A 21,166-nucleotide genomic window follows, 5' to 3' on the forward strand; every position below is an offset into this window, starting at 1 on the left:
ACATTTCGTAGCCGAGTGGTATGAAGTATTGTACCAGAATTCCGCCCAAGCTAACCATCTTGACCATTGCTTTGGATTTTCATAACAAAAACATCTCAGGTAGGTTTCCAAACACAGTTTTACCACCTCTGACTGACCGTCGGTCTGGGGTGGTACACCGTACTCCGCTTCAAGTTCACCCCATGTAGCTTGAACAACTCCATCCAGAAATGGATCAGGAAGATCTGGTCCCGATCGCTAATTATCGAGAGAGGGAACCCATGAAGACGAACTATCTTTTTTGTAAAGCAGTGAGCGACTGCGGCTGCTGAGAATAGATGCTTTAGAGGAACAAAATGGGCATATTTCGTGAGCCTATCGACCACCACTGTAACACCTGTTCCAGGTATTACTTAATCTATTTAATAGTTAGAATTTTGGGGCGTGGACTCGGCGATTTGGGGGCCCAGCTCGTCGAGTAGAGGGTGTATTAAGGACGCGGAATCTATGCCCTACTCGACGAGCGGAAGGCCGACTCGACGAGTAGTTGTTGTAATGATAAAACCCTAATTTTACATTCAGGTTTTGGAAAAAAGTTCCACGAGGAACTAGGTACTCAGCAACATTTCAGTACGGCATATCACCCTCAGACTTACGGTCAGAGCGAGAGGACGATCCAGACACTGGAGGAGATGCTGTGAACATGCGTGCTAGATTTTGGAGGGAGTTGGGATACATACCTCCCACTAGCAGAGTTTTCGTACAATAATAGTTATCATGCCAGTATCGACCGAGCTCCATTCGAGATGTTATATGGTCGGAGGTGCAGGACCCCAGTATGCTGGGACGAGGTTGGGCATCGGGTCATGGGGAGCACGGAGGTGGTGCTTAAGACCACCGGGTTGATTCAGCAGGTGCGCGACCAGTTGCGAGTCCCGCACAGCCGTCAGAAGAGTTATGCTGATCGACGGCGATCAGATCTCGAGTTTCAGGTGGGGGATTTTGTTTTGTTGAAGGTGTCACCCTGGAAGGGGATTATCAGGTTTCGTAAGAGGGGCAAGTTGGGGCCTCGGTTCATAGGCCCGTTCAGGATCATAGCCCGAGTGGGCAAGGTGGCATATCGTTTAGAGCTTCCAGAGGAGCTTAGTCAGATTCACAACACCTTCCACGTGTCTCAGCTTTGGAAATGTGTTGCCGACGAGTCCGCAATTATATCCTTGGATGACATTCAGGTGGATGGGAGCCTGAATTATGTTGAGAGGCCAATTACCATTTTAGATAGGAAAACGAAGGGGCTTCGGAACAAGGAGGTGAAGTTGGTAAAGGTGCAATGGCAGCACCGAAAGGGTTCCGAATGGACTTGGGAGCTAGAAGACGAGATGCGAGAGCACTATCCGGATTTGTTTGGATCAACAGACTTCGACGAATAAGTCTAGTTCAAGTGGGGGAGACTTGTAACACCTGTTCCAGGTATTACTTAATTTATTTAAGAGTTAGAATTTTAGGGTGTGGACTCGGTGAGTTGGGTGCCCAACTCGTTGAGTAAAGGGTGTTTTAAGGACGCGGAATCTACGCCCTACTCGAGGAGCCAGAAGGCCGACTCGACGAGTAGTTTCTGTAATGATAAAACCCTAATTTTAGGGTTTGTACCATATGTTATCTCCTTATGAGCCTTGAGGCTGACCTCCCATCAGCCTCCAAACCCTAAGAATGTCTAAGATAACCCTAACCCCCATTCTCTTCCATTGTGTGAGCTATAGTGACCTTGGAAGCTTAAGAAGAAGGTGATAGTGTGAAGATCCAGCAAACCAAGCACCCATCCTTGAGCTTAATCATCTTGTGGACTGTTGTAAGTCTTCAAGACTCGATTTTTATCATAGCTTATGGCTAGATCTTGAGTTTACTCTTCATTTCCTACCCCTCTTGTTGAATGCATGCATGAGATCTGTAAAGTTTTCAACTTTATGAATCTTCAAAGCCAAATGGTCCCCAAGGTGGGCTAGAACTGGCTTTTGGTCGAGTAGGGACATCGTGTATGGGTTTTAGGGCATATTCTCCTCTTTTTTGCCATTTTGACCTAGAGGTATGCATTGGACATGCATGCCCATAAAGCCTCCATCTTTGGAATGTTTTGAGGACTTGAAACTCTTCTGGAAAGGAGGGATTCCAGATCCCTAGAGTTTTGGGCCATATGGCAAAGTTTTGGGGCTTTTTCATCCCTTGTTAAGAGCCTTAGAGCATTTGGAACGGTTCTAGAAGGTAAAGTTGGAAACTTTATCCTTCTAGACGCCTTAGGGTTTTAGATCTAAGCCCTGCAGTACCTGGTATCAGTGTATCATCACAACAAATAAAGGGGGGGGGGGGACTCGACGAGTCGAACTGGGTTTTCCCCGCCTTCTGAATATCAAGTGAACTCGTCGACCTGATGAAACAACTCGGAGAGTTGGCTAGGGTTTGATAAAGATTCTATAGGAACTCGGCGAGTTGGATTCAACATGGACTGTTGACTTGACTTTTAACAAAGTTGACTAGGGTTGACCTTAGGGATTTTGACAAGTTTATCTTATGACACTTTTAGGAAGTTGAGTTGGAGCAGCACGTGGGACATAACTGATCGTAGGTTGTCAGTTCAACATTCACGACAGGTGAGTCTTCTCACCATACCTATGGGTCTACGGCACCAAGGCCGGCCCATTGTGCGATCATGATGATATGTGTGTTAGTCATTTTATGTATTGATATCTTATGTGATCTATGATTGTATGGAAGACCCCAGGGGAGCCCGTGGCATTGGATGTAAGACCATGTGGGGTAGCCCATGGCATTCCTAGGTAAAGACCATATGGGGTAGCCCATGGCATTGGATATAAGACCGTGTGGGGTAGCCCATGGCAGTCCTAGGTAAAGACCATGTTGGGTAGCCCATGGCATACTTGCTGGTTCGTATTGCATGGCTTCTGTAATATGTTTATAGCTTTATTAGCTATTATGATATGTGTATGTGGATTGTGTGTGGTATGCTCTGGGAAACTCACTAAGCATTTCGCTTACAAGTTGTTGATTTCTTTCAGGTACTTCTGAGCCCAAGGGCAAGGTCAAGGCATGATGGTGCGACGTGCACTCTATCTCTTTTTTCTAGTGTGTTTGGGACCCTCTGATGTTTTAAAAAGTAAAATAATGATGTAATGAATGTTGATTTGAAAACATATGTTTTGGAATTTATGGTTTATGCAAATGGTTTTGATTAATTAAAAATGAAAATTTCCTTGGTAAAAATTGGGTTGTTACAACTACCCACACTGTGTCCCACCCGTTGGATTTTGGAAGACCCTCGATTAAATCCATTATGATTTCAACCCAAGATTGGGTAGGGAGGGGTATAGGTTGCAATAACCCAGCTCGGGAGGTGGTGAGAGTCTTGTTTTGTTGACATGTCTGGCATCCTTCGACGTGGTTCAAGATGTCATTCTTCATTCCCGCCCAATAGACTTCTGAAGTAGCCCTTTGATAGGTTTTTTTCTCCCCGGTGTGTCCTCCCATAGGTGTGTTATGAAATTCACTGATAATGTCGGTTTTAAGGGTGGATTTAGCAAGAATGACCAACCTACCCTTATGTAGTAAATTGTCTCGGAAGACAGTGAAATCTTTATGATATGTCGGGTCTGCCAGCAACTCATGGGTAATTTTCTGTAACAGTTCATCATTCTTGATCTCATCTCTTAGTTTTTCCTAAGATTTCCACACCTCAATACTTAATGTGTTACAGTCCACAGGGGGGGTCCTTAAGTGACAAGGCATCCGCTACCCTGTTACTTGCTCCAGTTTGATATTGGATCTCAAAATTGAACCCCGTGATCTTGGAGACCCATTTTTGATAGTCTTGTCCAATTACCCGCTGTTCTAACAAATACTTGAGGTTGATCTGATCCGTTCGTACAATGAACTTTCGTCCCATTAGGTTGGGCCCAAGGTGAAGTTGTAGTAGGCTATTGGGTTCTTGTCTTGCATTAGAACGACTCCAAGGCCGTAGCCAGATGCATCAGTTTCCACCACGAAATTCTTCTCGAAATCTATCATGGCGAGAACCGGAACTGTAGTCATAGCAATTTTCAGCTGCTGGAAAGCTTTTTCTACCACATCATTCCACCAGAACCTATCTTTTTTTAGTTGTTTAGTCAATGGAATCACGATTCCTGCATAGCCTTTAACAAACTTCCGATAACAGCCCGTAAGACCCAAAATGTAACGTCCCAAAAATCACGACTAAAAATTTCTTTTAAAAACATTACTAAAACCATATTTATAAAAACCGCATCATAAGTCATAACATAATTTCCGAGTATTAATCCAAACCGTAATCTTATTATCAGAGTAAACATTCCCAGGCTAGCTGACTATGGTGTGTGCATTGCAATCTCTCCGAGCTCCTCCTTAGAAAACCGAGTACTTGAAACCAAAGACTGAAACCGTAAGTACGAAGCTTAGTGAGCTCCCCCAAACTACCACATACCATACAATAACATATAAAGCACATACTGGGCCTTGCCCATTGCATCGGACCACGGTCCAGAAACTGATTGGGACCTTGTCCCCTGCATCGGACCGAAGTCCGGACTAACTGGGGCCTTGCCCCCTGCATCGGACCGAAGTCTGGAAACTGACTGGGACCTTGTCCCCTGCATCGAACCGAAGTCCGGACTAACTGCATCAGACCGAAATCTGGAACTAACTGAACATAGCATAACATAAACATATCAACTAGCATGAACACACATATACTGCATACTGCATCGGGCCGTAGCCCGGAACACATAACACATAAATCTCGTCTGAGCCACGAAGGCACCAAACATACTAACTACTGCATCAGATCGAAGTTCGGAAACTACTGCTAGCTAAACGGGCCGTCATTGTGGCCTTAGACCCGTTCCTACTGGAAGGAAACTCACCTCATAATCTGGCTGCTGAACTTGTTGGTAACCCCTCTAGATGCTAACCAACGATTCACTGAACCGTTGCTCCACTAGCTCCCCGAGCTACCAATATCAAAACATATAACACTTAGCTTAACTGATCTCCAAAAGTCAACTATGTCAACTCTGGTCAAATTCAACCTTCCAGGTCAACCTTACTCGCCGAGTCTGCCTACTGACTCATCGAGTTTATTAGCTCAGAATCCTTTCATTCGTGACTCAACTGGTCGAGTCAGCCCCTGACTCGCCGAGTCTACCGATTTCTGAGTCCTGACCTACCCAACACACTGAGTCCCCACTCAACTTACTGATCCGAGTCTTAACTCGAAGGGTTTGGGGTTTCGCGACTTGACTCGCCGAGTCCAAGAACATACTCGTCGAGTCCAAGGCAATCTTCAACAGACTCGCCGAGTTGTTCTTCCAATTCGTCGAGTTGCTGCCTAACTTCATCCAACTTGCCGAGTCCACCCATGTGACTCGCCGAGTTCCTACGCGACTCTAAGACTGATATCTATCCCGACTCACCGAGTCCATACGTGCTTCCCCATAATCTCTAGTTACAGAGCTACTCCTTTGCTCCAAACCAAAGATATGGGTTTCTATAATCCATTAGCAACATAAAGTTGCTACCTTTACATGCTACTTGTCCCCTAATGCCAAAAACCAAGATAGAAAGGAACTTAACTCATGGGGGATGGCTTTTACATAGCAACTAACAGGGCTTTCTGCATCTATGATCCAAATAGAGCTCAGATCTGGAGTTTCAACTCCAAATCTAACTTGTGCATCAAATTCTCATCACATACTCTCAAAGAAACCCTAAAACTCCATGAAAGATGGATCTAGAAAGGGGAAAGCCAAGGATAACGATTCATTACCTCCAAAACGTCCTCCTACTGATAAGGAATCCGAATCTCCACGAACCTCCTTGGTCCAAGCTTCTTGATCTTCAAGATTTCTTCACAAAACACTTAACAATGCCCCAATTTGCTTCCAATGGCTCTCACTCACGATTCTAGGGATTATGGATCTCAAAGAGGAGTAAAGAGGCTGGGGAAAGGGTGTAATGTTCCTTAAATAGGGTGCAAACCCTCGGATTAGGGTTTTTCTCTCGTTCAGACCAGACTCGCCGAGTCGGTCACTTACTCCTCGATCCGAATCCCGCTCGGACTCGTCGAGTTCCTCCCTGGACTTGACGAGTTGACCCTTTGACTTAGGGTTTTCTTTCCTTTCTTGGACTTTCTGATTTTGGGTGTTACAACTCTCCCCCACTTAAACTAAACTTCATCCTCGAAGTTTCTCTACGGCCAATCGCCCTGCAAATTGTTGTCAACACTCTGCTTGGTTGGCCTATCATCCGTTGACCACCTTTGCTGGCCTTTCTCCTGGCCATTCTGACTAACATTAATCCTTGTGGATAATAATCTCGGGTCAACCCTGAGACTAAACATTCTAGGAACATCACTTACTCGACTGACAAACCTTCTGATACTCCTCGAGTACTTATGTTGAACACCCTAGGGGTTCCCCCTTACTTTCATGGCGTGATTTCCGGCCTTTCCAAGTCAACGCTCCATAACCACTACTTCTTTGTCAATGTGAAGGACCCATACTTCACCGAGTCCACTACTCCCGCTACTCCCAGTACGGGTCATTACCGCTAGTATCAACTGGACACTTTTCGCTACTATAACTTAGTATTGGGCACCTATCAATCAACTAGTCGAATTCTACCATAGTCTGCTTTCCATTACTGCCACTGACTGAAAATCTCTGATGTCCCTTATCCGCCTTCCGGATGAACCGAGACCACCCTGGTCCCTACTGATGTTTCCATATTTGGGTTACCGGACTCCTACCGGTTACCACACCCCATCGCAATCTCCTAGTCACTTTCAGCTACTTCTGAAGATACCTCGACTATCTATAACTGTTCTACCCACTCTGCCACTCATACTGAATCGATGCTGCTGGAACCAGCCTGCTTATGTCTCATCTGATTACTCAACTTCCAATAGCTCGAATCTTCCATCCTGAAAGAAAGGCTACCTGCCCAACTATCCTTGCAGATCACTCATACTTGGCAGAAGACTCAACCGATTCTGCTGAGAGAGACTTGCAATTTCAAATCGACTAACTATACCGTCGGCACTTGCATTCTAACACAAATACTAATACTATCCATAACACTGAAACTATCTGAAACACTGAACTGTCTGCAATATTGAACTGCCTGAAATACTGAACTGGCTGAAACACTGAACTGGTTGAAGCACTAAACTGACTGAAACACTGAACTGACTGAAGTACTGAACTGGCTGAAACACTAAACTGGCTGAAGCACTGAACTGGCTGAACCTCTAAACTGCTATATGGTTGCTTCCCAAAATATCTCAAGACCTTCATGGTCTTCAATCATTCGTCGGTTATCTGCAACACCGAGTTCCAACTCAACTGTGGAGCCCAAGGACTCCTTATTTAGTCGTTCCCACGACTTTTGAACGAAATCTTCCTCTGGAACTAGTTTCCACTAGTCATATTGACACTGTGACCCTAACAACCTCCCGACCCAACCGACCGGGTCCATACGTCAAATCCTGACATCATCAAATCCAAGACTAAAAATGATGGCTCTAAGACTAACGGTAGCCCTTAACATACACGAACCCCAAGTGGTCCACTGCTTCCCTGATCTCATAACTATGGTGACGATCCACTGATAAATCGCTGATTTAACCATAACTGAACCATTTGGTAAATCCGAAATCTAATCCGTGGATTCCCATATCCTTACTGCTGCACCCAAACTAGTGGGTACTACTGCTTCCCCCGCGTCTAAACAACGCGCTCATGCTTCCTACCAGTCTGATAAATGCTACAGCTACACCCGCAGACTTACAACTCTCTAATACTATCTGGCTGCTAGTGAATGCTACGGCTACCCCCGCAGACTTACAACACTCTACTACTATTTGACTGCTAGTGAATGTTACGGCTACCCCCGCAGACTTACAACACTCTACTACTATCTGACTGCTACTGAATGCTACGGCTACCCCCGCATACTTACAACACTCTACTACTATCTGACTGCTAGTAAATGCTACGGCTACCCCCGCAGACTTACAACAGCTTCCTTACTAACTGGCTGTTGCTGGAAAAATGTTGTGGCTTTCCCTCCGCTCTACCATGCTCTGAAGGTTGTCTCTGCCACTGCCTACTAACACGAAAGCATATCTTGCTAACCGTTCTCAGGATCCTCATTCCAACTCACTAGAGTCCTACAGGTGGTCCTCCAACCCTGGATTCCCAACCAGCTACTAACCATCTTGATTACATGAACTAACTGTTGGGAAGTTCCTCAAACTCCCAATCCTGAACTCCTCAATCCATCAATCGTTGTGCTACTATCTTTTCTTCACAGAGACCGCGTACTCATTTTGGATTTGCGTACTCTTACCCTTGTATACTCGGAGGGTTATCCCCCACTTGGATCTGGCTAACTCCTTACTGCTGACTGGTCGAAAGGACTCCCCAACCTTCCTTCCATGAAAAGGGGCAATCCGATGTCCACCCACGTTACCTTTGTTGGCGCTCCAACTAACCCTTACCAGATCCGAACCATTCCTGTTTAACTAACCGAGCACTCTTCAATCCTTCACTGAATTCACTTTAGTGACTGCATCCTGAGAACTTGTGTTCAGGGTAAACATATCTAACTCACTTCCCTACTATCCGCTAGCTACTTCGCTATAAGCTTTAAATCGTCACTGCTGAGGATATAACTGATCAATACCCGAATGACATCTTCCGAAAGTAGTGAGGCACTACTGAATCTTACACATACATGCTACAGTCACCGTATCTGAAGTAACCTGATCTAGAGGGAAAGACCTCCAATTTACCATTCTAATTCCAAGGTATGCAGATGGCATAAAACTCAGTCACAAACAGGTAATATAATACCCCACCACTTATGCTTATTGATATCAATGCAACAACATAACAATAATATCATGAATAATAATTGACAGGAAGGTAAACGATACGTACCCCCATCATTCAGTGTTGCTCGAATCCTTATTGAAATCAACCGGAATACTCGGCTCCGAGCCGTGGGCGCCCTTGCCCGACCCTGATGTCTGATGGTGGTTCTCGAAGTCCCAGGGGCAGGAACTAGCACCTGCCCTACTGTATACAAACTCGGACAGTGGGCCTTCTTGTGGCCCCTCTGACTACAACGGAAACATATCGGATCAAGCCCCTGAGCGATGGTAACAATACAATCTCTACTAAAATGGTCAATCCGACCGCACTTGAAACATCCAGCATCACCAGCATTTCTACGCCTGCACACACCCTCGTGCGTCCTACCACACAATTGGAATTCATGATTCCATTCCAATAGAATTGGAATTCGTATCTTACCTAACCAATTGCAAATAAAATCATATTCCCCAGCATAAACAAGCATCTGAATACCATCTTCCAAAAGCACTGGAATCCCAACCTTGAAGTTGGAACACAAGAATACCCTGTTTGACTTAGGAAAAGCCAAAATTGAACCACTTCACATCTATCATGAATTCCGATTGACATCCATTAAATCCGGTGTATGTTCTAAATTCAATTCTGATCGTGATTGATCCGGATTTTGAAGATATGATATCGACTTCCAATGAAGCTTGCAATACACAAACCAATTTTGTATCATCTAATGCTCGTACAGTGAACAATAATACCGATTTCTGCTTCTAAATGATTTTAGTTGCAACATTCAACCCCAAGTTAGTAATATTTGAAATCGTTGAAGGCCGATACGATCGATTTCTGTTTTAGGGTTAATGTGATTTCAAAATCGAGTCCAGAACTATGATTCTAAAGATTAGACATCGTTCCAAGTGTGCGACTGATCTCCGAACGAAAGTGGCTTGTGCGAATTTGATTCCAAGTGCAAATCATAATCAACAAACGAAATTAGAATATAAAGCTTGAACACGAACGAAAGTCTTACAGAGCGAAACCGATTTCCCCTGACTTTCGCTTCTTGACTTGCAAATTCTGGTGAGTTCGGTGGCGATGGTGGCTGATGGTGTTGGTCGGCGAACGGGCAAGCTCCAGCCTCTTATCTTCTTCAATCATCGACATCGGTTAGGTTGAAAAAATAGGGATGGATCGGTGATAAAGAAGCAGTAACAGTTTCAAGGGATTTAAAGGAAAGCAATCCAATATTTTACGGATTAATTAAATTTTTATTTAATTAACAAAATTAATTAATAGGTAAGATTATATATCCTTATTTAAGTTTTTGAAATGATTGACCCACATTTATGCACACAATAACACAATACTTACTTTAAACACCTAAATTTTTCTCTCTCTCTCTCTCTCTCTATGTATGTATGTATATATATATATATATATATATATATATATATATATATATATATATATATATATATTAGATAATTAATCAGTAAATTATACTTCAAAATTCAACCCAATATAATTAATTGGTTAATCAATGAATCATACTTCATATATCATATTTAGCTAATTATACTTCACAGACCGGTTAGTTAATCATATTTAACACAATCAATAATAAAACATAAGCAATACTTATCATTTTATCATACTTCAAACATAATCACAGTTAGCAAATAAAATGATTAAGTAATTTGATAGTTAATCATAATGAAATACTTTAAGTCTTAAAGACAATTAGCAAGACAACACGTATATAGTTTCAATGGAAGTCACAAAATTACAATTTTATTCAATGGAATGGCACAAAAGTTTTGATTTGGGCTAAGAAAAAACAATTTTATTCAATGGAATGGCACAAAAATCATTTTTTATATAAAATAGCCCCAAAAATGGAATTTATTCAAATAACGGTTATAACACCGCTATAACGGCGGCCATAATCACAGCACCAATAGCGCCTATCACTATTTATTATTTTGAAGTAGCATTTCTGCCTATCGCTATTTTGAAATAGCATTTCTTTACTTTTGCTAACGCTATAGCGGCACCGCGATTGACTACATAGCAAGCAAGTTTGAATACAAATTCATTTCGATAGGATCTTCCAATCCCGATCCGATCTTACGGTTACGATCTCGCAAAACATACAAGTATTTTGGATAAGATCCCGATGTTAACAACCTATGGTTTTTTTGACATTTTTTGTTCTCGTTACATTCTACTATCAAACTCATTACAAGAAACAAACTTTTGTGCCATATGTCATGCAAAAATATTAGAAAAAACAATTTTTTTTTCACCAAAAACCAAAAAATGTCGATGCAAAACTTAAGTCTCAACAACAGAAAAATACAAAGGCGATTGCGATACAATTATTAGTAAAGTTTCTCTACAGACCCGTTCTAATTTTGATTATTCAAAGTTGCAAGGGACAGATGCAGCAGAATGAAATTTGAAGCAAATCCCATTTTACACCAAAACAATTATAAAAAATTAGTTATTTAAAATGGCCTTCCCTCCTATCTAGGAAAAAACTTACCCATGCCTAACCATTGGATTGTACAATAACCACAATTCCCATTGTATTTGTCTAGCATGTTTGTTTTCTAGGGCTATTTTTATGATGAGGACGAAAATGACATCTAGGTCTTTTACACAAATGAGAGGGATAGAGAGCAAATTTTATCTCATTCGCATCGGTCATCGGTCTGAGTTCAACGCATGTCGAACTCAGTACATGTTATGTTATGTAGTGTCCTGTAAACGGGTCCTTAATGGCATGACATATAGTTTTGATGCAATTCAAGAGAACATCTGTATGGCAAAAAAAAATTGAGCATGATGTATGTTATTGGGATTCAGAATTCGTGGTATATATTATGCTAAAGTTGAAAGGAATAGCATTTAACATAGTATTGAATGGTACAAAATAGAGAGACTCTTTATGTTGTCGCCTCTTCCAAAATAGAGTATCTTGAGATGAGAGTTGAGAGTTGAGAGAAATATTACAACATTAACTAAGCCTTATCTTCATCCGACTGTGAGCATGGTGGTCCGGGAACAGAATCAACAAAGAACTCATCCACTGAAAATAACATTATCAACACATTGAGGATACAGATGAAAAATTCCTTTCACTAATATTCAATAATACCTGAAATACCCCTTAATATTTTAATCCACTTGTCAAATTTAAAAACTTAGCTAAAAGTTAAAACTGGTCAAACAGGTTCAAAGGTGCCCAAAATGTGTTAAAATATTTACATCCTCCACAAAGTACAAGATACTGATTTTGGTTAACAAATTTTGTATTAATAATTTAGTACTTGATTATATGTCAAAGACTAGACAAACTCAAACAATGCATTTTAGGGTTAGGGGATAGTGGAGCTTGTAAACAGTGTTCTTACCAATGTCCTCTTGCTCAGGAGAATCAAGCAATATATCTGAATCAGAAGGCAGAAAGGGTGAACCAGGATAGTTTCCAAGAGCCCCTAGATCTGAAAAAACAAAACATAATCATACTTGCTAGTTGAATTATCAATCATTCAAACAAGGGAGATGAATGAATGGCTAATATAAAGATGGTACTCTTAGCTGTTAAAAAAATGTTAGTACATTTCTATTATGATTTATGAGCAATGTGTAAAGAAAATGTAAGTATTTTGCTATATGGGTTAGAATTGGTAATGGCCTAATATGAATAAAAAGAAGCATAAGGACATTGCCTTCATGTGAGTAAAAAATAATAAACTACATTGCGTATATTAGTAAAAAGAGTCCATTCTTAAAAAAACAGTAGCAGTATATATAAACAATCATTTGCAAACAATGGGCACATAAAATGACAGGTAAAATTTGGATCCCATTTACCTCCTAGGTTCGACAAGTCTGCTGTTAGATCTGAAAGGCTGAAATTCCATGGAATCTGACCAAAAGATCTAGAATTTCCATTATCTTGTGGTAGATGCAATCCAACAGAACTTGCCACATCAGATGTAAACGCTGTGTCAAGTGCTGACGTGTCAACTCCCATTCCTGATAGTTCAGATGCAGTGAAGGGAAAATGACCACTGGATGCCACTGACGTAGGACTTATAGGCATATCTGACATAGGTGAAATCGCCCCATTAGCCGGAATTGGAGTTACACCACCACCACCTCCACCTGCATTGCCATCCATTACCATACTCCTGCAACAACACATGGAAAAAACTTTTTTTTTTTATCTTTTTTTATTAATTCGTCAAAATCAAAATATAATAAAACAAAACTCACTCGTTTCCAGAGTTCATTCGTATGGGATGAAAGTTACTGGGAGCAGGGACTCCATTGACCACATGACAGCTAGACATACCCATGGAATCCATATGAGGCTGACCTGGAGTCCCCATTGGAGGTTGCTGTAGAACTGGGTATCCCATGGGTAAGTTGTTAACTGCACTGAAAAGAGTAATATTGAATAATAATTCTACACTTTGTAAAAAATACAACTTCGTTCTTTGTAGCAAGGGATCACCATACCTGGCATGGGATGCACCCCATTGTGTATGGGACCCACAGGTAGCTTTGGAGGCATTGGGTACTTCATAAGGTGATATTGATGCTCGAGTAAATGATTGAAAAGGATGATCTGCTTCTTCAATTTTAACCTTATGTAGTAGGCTCTGAAAAAATCTGCATTCTCTTCTTCTAACTTCTGCCAAACTATCCACCAAAAATGGAAAGTTAACGTGACAATGCAAAAATAATAATAATAATAATAATAATAATAATAATAATAATAATAATAATAATAATAATAATAATAACATAGCGGTGATTACCAAGAGTAGTAAACCCAGGATCTATCCGTGCACGGTTTAATAGAGTTTTTACCACCTCATCCCTATTCATATACAACTGCAAACAGCGTTCTATCAAGTTTTGAACCTGCAACATTCAAGATTTATATAAACATACACCAAATCTTGACTTGTCTGTAATACTACAAGAAAGAAACAAGAACAAATTCCCTTACAAGTTCAATATCCTCCCTGGAAACTTTTCTGTTGTCATTGCTGGAGATGGAAACCGAACCAGAGTCAGGGACAGGAGTTTCTGTTCCATTATTATTTTGGTCACTTTGAGACTCATGTTGAGTTTCCGGTGTGTCCAGGGATTCCTGCATATAGCTTCTTAATTTCCATCACAATGTGTAAAACTAAAATTATGTCTCTTTTTTAACAATTATAATACATCAATATGATTGAAGCAATATTAATCAAGTTACTTCATACTCCCTTGTGACTGTAGTATAAAAAGAGATTTCAAGTTCATAACGCAAAGGTCATAACCTGATTGTTCTTCATCGCCGCTAGATGCTACCAGAAGGCATCTCTCCAAGGAAATTTTGTTGTTACCTAAGCTAACTTGTTCAAAAATAACGACTCTTTGCTAAATGAAGATTTTGTGATTTCGTCAAATTTAACCTGAAAGATAATAGACAACATAAATATGATTGTATGAAAATAAATATGATTTTATGGGAAAAAACGTAATCTATAAAAATATAAAAAAACATAAAAAGGATAAAAAGACCATTAAATATGTAAATAAATTTATAAAAACTAAATTGTAAAACAAACGTAAATAAACAAAAAAACAAAATTATAATAAATATAAAAGAAGTTCGTAAAACTATCTTTTAAAAGAAGTTAAAACCAAAGTTAGTAAAAAGGTGAAAAAATTTATAAAAAAGATCTACACCAAATTTATAAAATAATTAAAAATGATTTAAACACTATAAAAAAGATGAAATGAAAAAATTATACTGGAAATATATCAAAATCGGAAAGGAACCGTCCTCCTCCAACGGATGATAAATGCGTGTCACTGGTCCTAGCCACTAAACTGCCACATTACTATTTTAAACCTACTTGAAGCACTGTTCCCGATCTAGATTATCGCCAAGCGCCACACTACGCCGGTAGCTGAAAAAGCAGGTATTCTCATCTCCAAACACATAAACTATACATATCTTATCCTTATTTTCTCCTTCGATTTCTTTTTTTTTTTTTACCGAAAGGAAGAAACTCTATTGACTGTTGCAGATCTGAACAATACTACGTTGTTAAGTAGGTTTATACTTCAGTTTTACATACCAGATTTCATAGATCAATTATGTTTTTCTTACAAGTAATCGAAGTCAAAGTTTGTTATGTTCAGTTATTTAGTGGAAATTGCTAACCTAGTTTATTAATATTTTCTAATTTTATTGGCGTTTTGCCGTCCTGGTCCAGATGAGCCAAGCTTCTACTGCAAAACTGATATGGTCTTTTAAAGTATCTAACGAAAATTGTGGAGTTAAAGTTGATGAATAATAATTCGCATATAAATAAAACAACGTTGATGTCAAATATGTAGCCATCTTATATCTTCAATTTTACAAAATAATAAAGTTTTGTCTATTATCTTTCAGGTTAAACTTGAAAGAAATTGCAAAATCTTCGTTTAACAAAAAGTTGCTATTTTTGAACAAGTCAGCTTAGGTAACAACAAAATTTCTATTTCGTTGGAGAGATGTTTCGGATAGAATCTAACGGGGATGAATAACAATCAGGTTATGACCTTTACGTTATGAACTTGAAATCTCTTTTTATACTACATCGATCAACGTCGACTGTTATTTTCTAAGATCTAACATAACCTAGAACAAATTACAAAATATCACATTATCAATATATCTAACCACAAATCAGAAGCCTAAATCGCTTATTAAAAACATATAACAACTAAACATCGTAAGTCTAGATTACCGGATGTGGAGTGGTGGATCTGAAATTAGGTCGTCGGCAGGAGGACGGCGACATACGGACTGAAGCAAGCGGCAGAGGGTGAAGCACGATGGCCGACAATTACAGACTCGAGTGGGTCATTCGATTGCTAGAGAGAGGCACGATAGTCGAAGATTGCTAATAGGGTGTGATGAAGACGAAGAAGCGAAGGGGGAAGACGGAAGCAGGAAGAACTGAAGTTGTGTGTGTAAGCCTGTGAAGATGAATCTCTCGTTCTCTCTGTCGGCGCCCAAAGGAAATGCAAGGAACAAACCTAAAAGCCAGATTATACGCCTATATATATATATATATATATATATATATATATATATATTATGTTAAAACCGTGAACATGGTTGTTGATTTTGAATTTAAAAATTAATTATTTAATGAAATTATATTTTATTAATTAACTTATGAATTGTAATATTGTATTTTTCAATAAATTTTTTTATTTGTAAGTATTTAATTACAAAGTAATGGGAAGTATTTAATTAGGAATGAAGATTTTTGAAAACTTTTATTTTTTATACATGATTTTTGTTGAACATATGCAGATGATGCATTATGAATGTATGTAATGAAATTAACATAAAATACAACAATACATAATTAAAAAAAAAAATACAGTAACATGATGGATTAAGTGTGGTTTGCTAAAAATGAATAAAATATGCTACAAAAAATTTGGCTACAAATTTCGAAAAACTTTCTTATAAACAACATTGGAAGTTCTATTTGTGAGTTTGCCTTCTTTATCTAAAATTAATAATTTTAATCTCTCTCTGCTCTGAACTCTAGATGAGGCAACATACAATTGTTCATGTGAAAAAACTGGATCTTTCAGAAACAAACCAACCGTTGATAACGATTGTCCTTGACTTTTATTAATAGTCATTGCAAAACATACGGCCAAAGGAAACTGTCTTCGTAATATATATTATGCTAAAGTTGAAAGGAATAGCATTTAACATAGTATTGAATGGTACAAAATAGAGAGACTCTTTATGTTGTCGCCTCTTCCAAAATAGAGTATCTTGAGATGAGAGTTGATGTAACATCCCGAAACTCAAGTAAACTTTATAACCCTCCTACTTTTGCAAGTTGTCAAGATAAGTCCCTTAAGTTGAACATTGGACTTATGAGTACGCTTTTTGGATGCGAACTCGCTTGGGTACGTTGGGCGTACCCACGGTTACGCTGGGCGTAATGTGCCTAGATGCAAACCCTAATTATGGCTTGTGAACTATAAAAGGAACGTTAAGTCCTTTACCCCAGCCACCATACTTCATTGAGTGAGCCCTAAGAGAGCAGAAAACCCGTTTTGAGCTTGTGTGTGTGTTCTTAAGCTTGAAGGTGCCTTCTTAAGGTGAAGAAGGAGAAGAGGAAGCCATTGTTAGAGCTAGAAGTTGGAGAGCAAGAGTAGATCCGAGTTCTATAGAGGTTGGAGCTCCTTTTTGAGGTAAAAAAGTGTAACGACCCAATTTTTACGTCCGAAAATTTCATTTTTAAGATATTACTTTAGAAAACATTAATAAATAAAAACATTGTTTAAATAAAAAGAAGCATTGTTTGTTCACACCATAACACATTACAACCATGTTCTCAAAAGCCAAACCGTACATCCCATCAAAATATCAGAGTACAATCCCAGAAAATCTCATAATTGCGGAAACCGAAGAGTGTGTGTAAGACGTGCCGCTACCGCGCCGGCTCCTTCCCCTTCGATGCAGAGGTACCTGAAAACAAAACTGTAAACGTAAGCACAAAGCTTAGTGAGTTTCCCCCAACGTACCGCATACCATACAAACACATAACATATATACTGCCAGGCTATTCTGGGGTGCCTGACTACCCGGTACGGCCATTCTGGGGTGCCGACCTACCCATACGGCCATTCTGGGGTGTCGTCTTACCCGTGTCAAGCCATTCTGGGGTGTTGACTACCCATCGGTCCTAACAACCGATCCTCGGGGACTATTTCACCCCTACTACTACGATCACATATAACATAACAAGCCAGCATGCATATATATCATCGCATACTGTCAGACGTATCTGGGGTGTCTGACTATCCTTCGGTCCGAACAACCAAACTCTACTACTATCACATACAGCATATCATGCTAGCATATAACATGTCATGTAATAGCGAACTTAGATGATATCACAAAGACAATCATCTATCATACATCTCCTACTGGTGGGTCGGCATTGTGGCCTTAGACCCACCGCTACTGGAAGGTAACTCACCTCGAAGTAGCTGCTGAACTGATCGGGAACTAACTGACTGCTGCTGCTCCGGGAGTCCTCCGGCTGCAATTTCCACGACATACTCAATCAAACACTGCTAACTGTCCTTTAGGTAAAATGACCATTTTACCCCTGGATTAGCTCTAAGCCAAAGCTGGAGTCAACTTTCAGTTGACCCGACTCGCCGAGTGGGTCACCACTCGCCGAGTCCCTAGCAAACCGATGTCCTGGGTCCCTGGTTCTACTCGTCGAGTCGGGCTATGACTCGACGAGTTCACCTTCTAACTGTCATTCAACACCTTCATCCTACTCGCCGAGTTGTATGAACAACTCGTCGAGTTCATCTTCATCCGATGAACACTTTATGCTAAGACTCGCCGAGTTGTATGAACAACTCGCCGAGTCTGTTCTTGAGCTATGAAGATTGCCTTGGACTCGCCGAGTCAGGGCATTGACTCGCCGAGTCCTAACATGGGTGAGTTCAGCTCCCAACTCACCGAGTCACCCCCTGTGACTCAAGGCTCAACTTGACACATGAAGAAGGGACCAATTCGGTGACTCGCGACCAGACTCGCCGAGTCACCTATGCGACTCGCCGAGTCGTCGCCATGCACTCCTTAAATATACCGATTTGCTCGGTTCCAGTCCATGCCATTCATAGATCTGGACTTCTAGGACACGAATCACACGTAAAGTTTCCAACTTTACGTGTGGATATTCACCAATATGGATTATAAGGCTCAAAATGTCTCAAAAGGGTAGATCTAGGGCTAACAAGCCTCATGGGGCCAAAAAGCTAACAGATCTGAGCTCCTGGAGCTCAATCTTGCATAGATCCAAAGGCCAAACGCCTTATTACGACATATAATGCACATACAAACTTGGGGAATTGACCAAGAAGGACCCAAATGAAGTTTTAAGCATAGAATCAAGGGGAAAACGGGTTATACCTCAAAGGAAATGTTGAAATGACACAAGGATGGCTGATCTCCTTCTCCTCTTCTTGATCTACTCCTCTTACTCTTCAAAACCTTCAAGAACACACCAAGAACACCTCAAACTCTCAAGGAAACAAGGGAAAACGATGTAGGGGGAGTTCTGGGGGTGAATGGGGACGAGTTGGGGCGGAATGAGAGTTTAAATAGGGTGCAAACCCTTGAAACTTAGGGTTTCATCCCGCAGCGGTGACTCGCCGAGTCCAGGATATGGACTCGTCGAGTCGCCTACTTAAAACGCGTCCTGAGTCTCGTCCCTACTCGGCGAGTCGGACCCTATGACTCGCCGAGTCTAAGGCTAAATTAGGGCAATGCTCAAATAAAATTCACATACCGGAAACCAGGTGCTACAAATCTCCCCCACTTATTTTAGACTTCGTCCTTGAAGTCTGCTGCCTGATCCTGAAACAGCTCGGGGTAGTGCTCCATTATCTCGTCTACCGGCTCCCAAGTCCACTCTGAACCCTTGCGGTGCTGCCATTGCACCTTCACTAGCTCCACCCTCTTGTTCCTTAAATCCTTCGACTTCCTGTCGAGGATTGCGACTGGGCGCTCAATGTAGTTCAGGCTGTCATCAACCTGAATATCCTCCAAAGGTACTACTGCAGAATCGTCCACTAGGCACTTCCGCAACTGCGAAACATGGAAAGTGCTGTGGATCTGGCTAAGCTCGGCTGGCAGATCCAGCCTATATGCTACCTTGCCCACCCGGGCTAAGACCCTGAACGGTCCGATGAATCGCGGGCCCAACTTGCCCCGCTTCCTGAATCGGATGATGCCTTTCCACGGCGACACCTTCAGGAGGACCATATCCCCGACCTGGAACTCTAAATCGGATCGACGCTTGTCGGCATAAATTTTCTGCCGACTCTGAGCAGTCTGAAGCCTGCTCCGGACCTGCTGTATCCTCTTAGTTGTCTTGAGCACCACTTCGGTGCTTCCCATAACTCTCTGGCCAACCTCACCCCAGCATATCGGGGTCCTACACCTCCGTCCGTACAACATCTCGAAGGGAGGGCGGTCGATACTCGCGTGATAGCTGTTGTTGTAGGAGAACTCAGCCAAAGGAAGATAGGTATCCCAGCTACCACCGAAATCCAGAACACACGCCCGCAACATGTCCTCCAAAGTCTGGATGGTCCGCTCACTCTGTCCATCTGTCTGCGGGTGAAAGGCGGTGCTGAAATGCAGACGAGTGCCCAACTCGTCATGGAATCTCTTCCAAAACCTGGAAGTAAAACGCACATCCCTGTCCGAGATCACCGATACTGGCACCCCATGCCGTGCCACAATCTCCCTGATATAGATGTCGGCCAATTTCTCGGCCGATATGCTCTCCGGAATCGGAATAAAGTGAGCACTCTTGGTCAATCTATCCACGATGACCCAAATCGAATCCACTCCACGCGCGGTCCTGGGAAGCTTTGTGATAAAATCCATCGTGATATCTTCCCACTTCCACAGTGGAATGTCCAACGGCTGCATCTTGCCATGCGGCCTCTGATGTTCGGCCTTGACCTTCCTACAGGTCAAGCACCGCTCGACGTACCATGCCACATCCCGCTTCATGCAGGGCCACCAATAGTCTAGACGAAGATCCCTATACATCTTCGTCGCCCCGGGATGAATAGAGAATCGGGACTTGTGCGCCTCCTCCATCAAAATCTGGCGCACGCCCCCGTGATACGGCACCCACACCCTATGGTGTAGTGTCAATAACCCTCGGCTATCATAATCGAAGGAGGAAACCTGACCTACTACACGCTCGCTCCTCCGATGCTCCTCCTTGATAGCCTCCTGTTGAGCTTTCCGAATTTGCTCCAACAGGGGAGTCACCACAGTCATCCTCAAACAGGCACCCCTGATCGGCGCCGTCTTACGGCTCAGCGCATCGGCCACCACATTGGCCTTTCCCGGGTGGTAAAGGATCTCGCAATCATAATCCTTCACCACATCCAACCACCGACGCTGCCTCATGTTCAGATTCGGCTGGTCCATGAGGTACCTCAAGCTCTTGTGGTCCGTGTAGATGGTACACCGAACCCCATAGAGGTAATGTCGCCAAATCTTGAGGGCAAATACCACCGCCCCCAACTCCAAATCGTGCGTCGGGTAGTTCGCCTCGTGAGGCTTGAGCTGCCTCGAAGCGTAAGCAATGACA

The 21,166-nt window shown here is 41.7% G+C and overlaps 1 protein-coding gene across 2 annotated transcripts; it reads right to left on the reverse strand.

Annotated features, from left to right (window-relative positions):
* Positions 1-11,761: 11,761 nt before the first annotated feature.
* LOC145048927 (uncharacterized) lies at positions 11,762-16,043 on the reverse strand. 2 transcript variants are annotated; one of them, XM_078997577.1, is made up of 9 exons: positions 15,740-16,043; positions 14,279-14,413; positions 13,963-14,106; positions 13,769-13,874; positions 13,467-13,649; positions 13,221-13,380; positions 12,816-13,135; positions 12,353-12,442; positions 11,762-12,027 (listed from the first exon to the last, which is right to left on the reverse strand). In XM_078997577.1, exons 2-9 carry the CDS (start codon positions 14,291-14,293, stop codon positions 11,960-11,962), a joined length of 1,086 nt encoding a protein of 361 aa, XP_078853703.1. In that variant the 5' UTR covers positions 14,294-14,413; positions 15,740-16,043; the 3' UTR covers positions 11,762-11,959. The 2 variants fall into 2 exon arrangements, with proteins under 2 accessions (XP_078853703.1, XP_078853702.1); XM_078997576.1 differs by lacking the exon at positions 14,279-14,413.
* Between the last annotated feature and the right edge of the window lie 5,123 nt (positions 16,044-21,166).

Source organism: Lactuca saligna, chromosome 5, assembly GCF_052625555.1.
Source record: "Lactuca saligna cultivar CGN05327 chromosome 5, ASM5262555v1, whole genome shotgun sequence".
NCBI lineage: Eukaryota > Viridiplantae > Streptophyta > Magnoliopsida > Asterales > Asteraceae > Lactuca > Lactuca saligna.

Bases quoted from the DNA above. Each gene is read 5' to 3' on its own strand.
- LOC145048927 (XM_078997576.1), bottom strand. From the start codon at position 15,793: ATGTCGCCGTCCTCCTGCCGACGACCTAATTTCAGATCCACCACTCCA. The intron at 13,875-13,962 runs GTAAGGGAATTT...TGAATGTTGCAG, and splicing joins CCAGGGAGGATATTGAACTT to GTTCAAAACTTGATAGAACG. The intron at 13,381-13,466 runs GTATGGTGATCC...TTTTCAGTGCAG, and splicing joins TGGGGTGCATCCCATGCCAG to TTAACAACTTACCCATGGGA.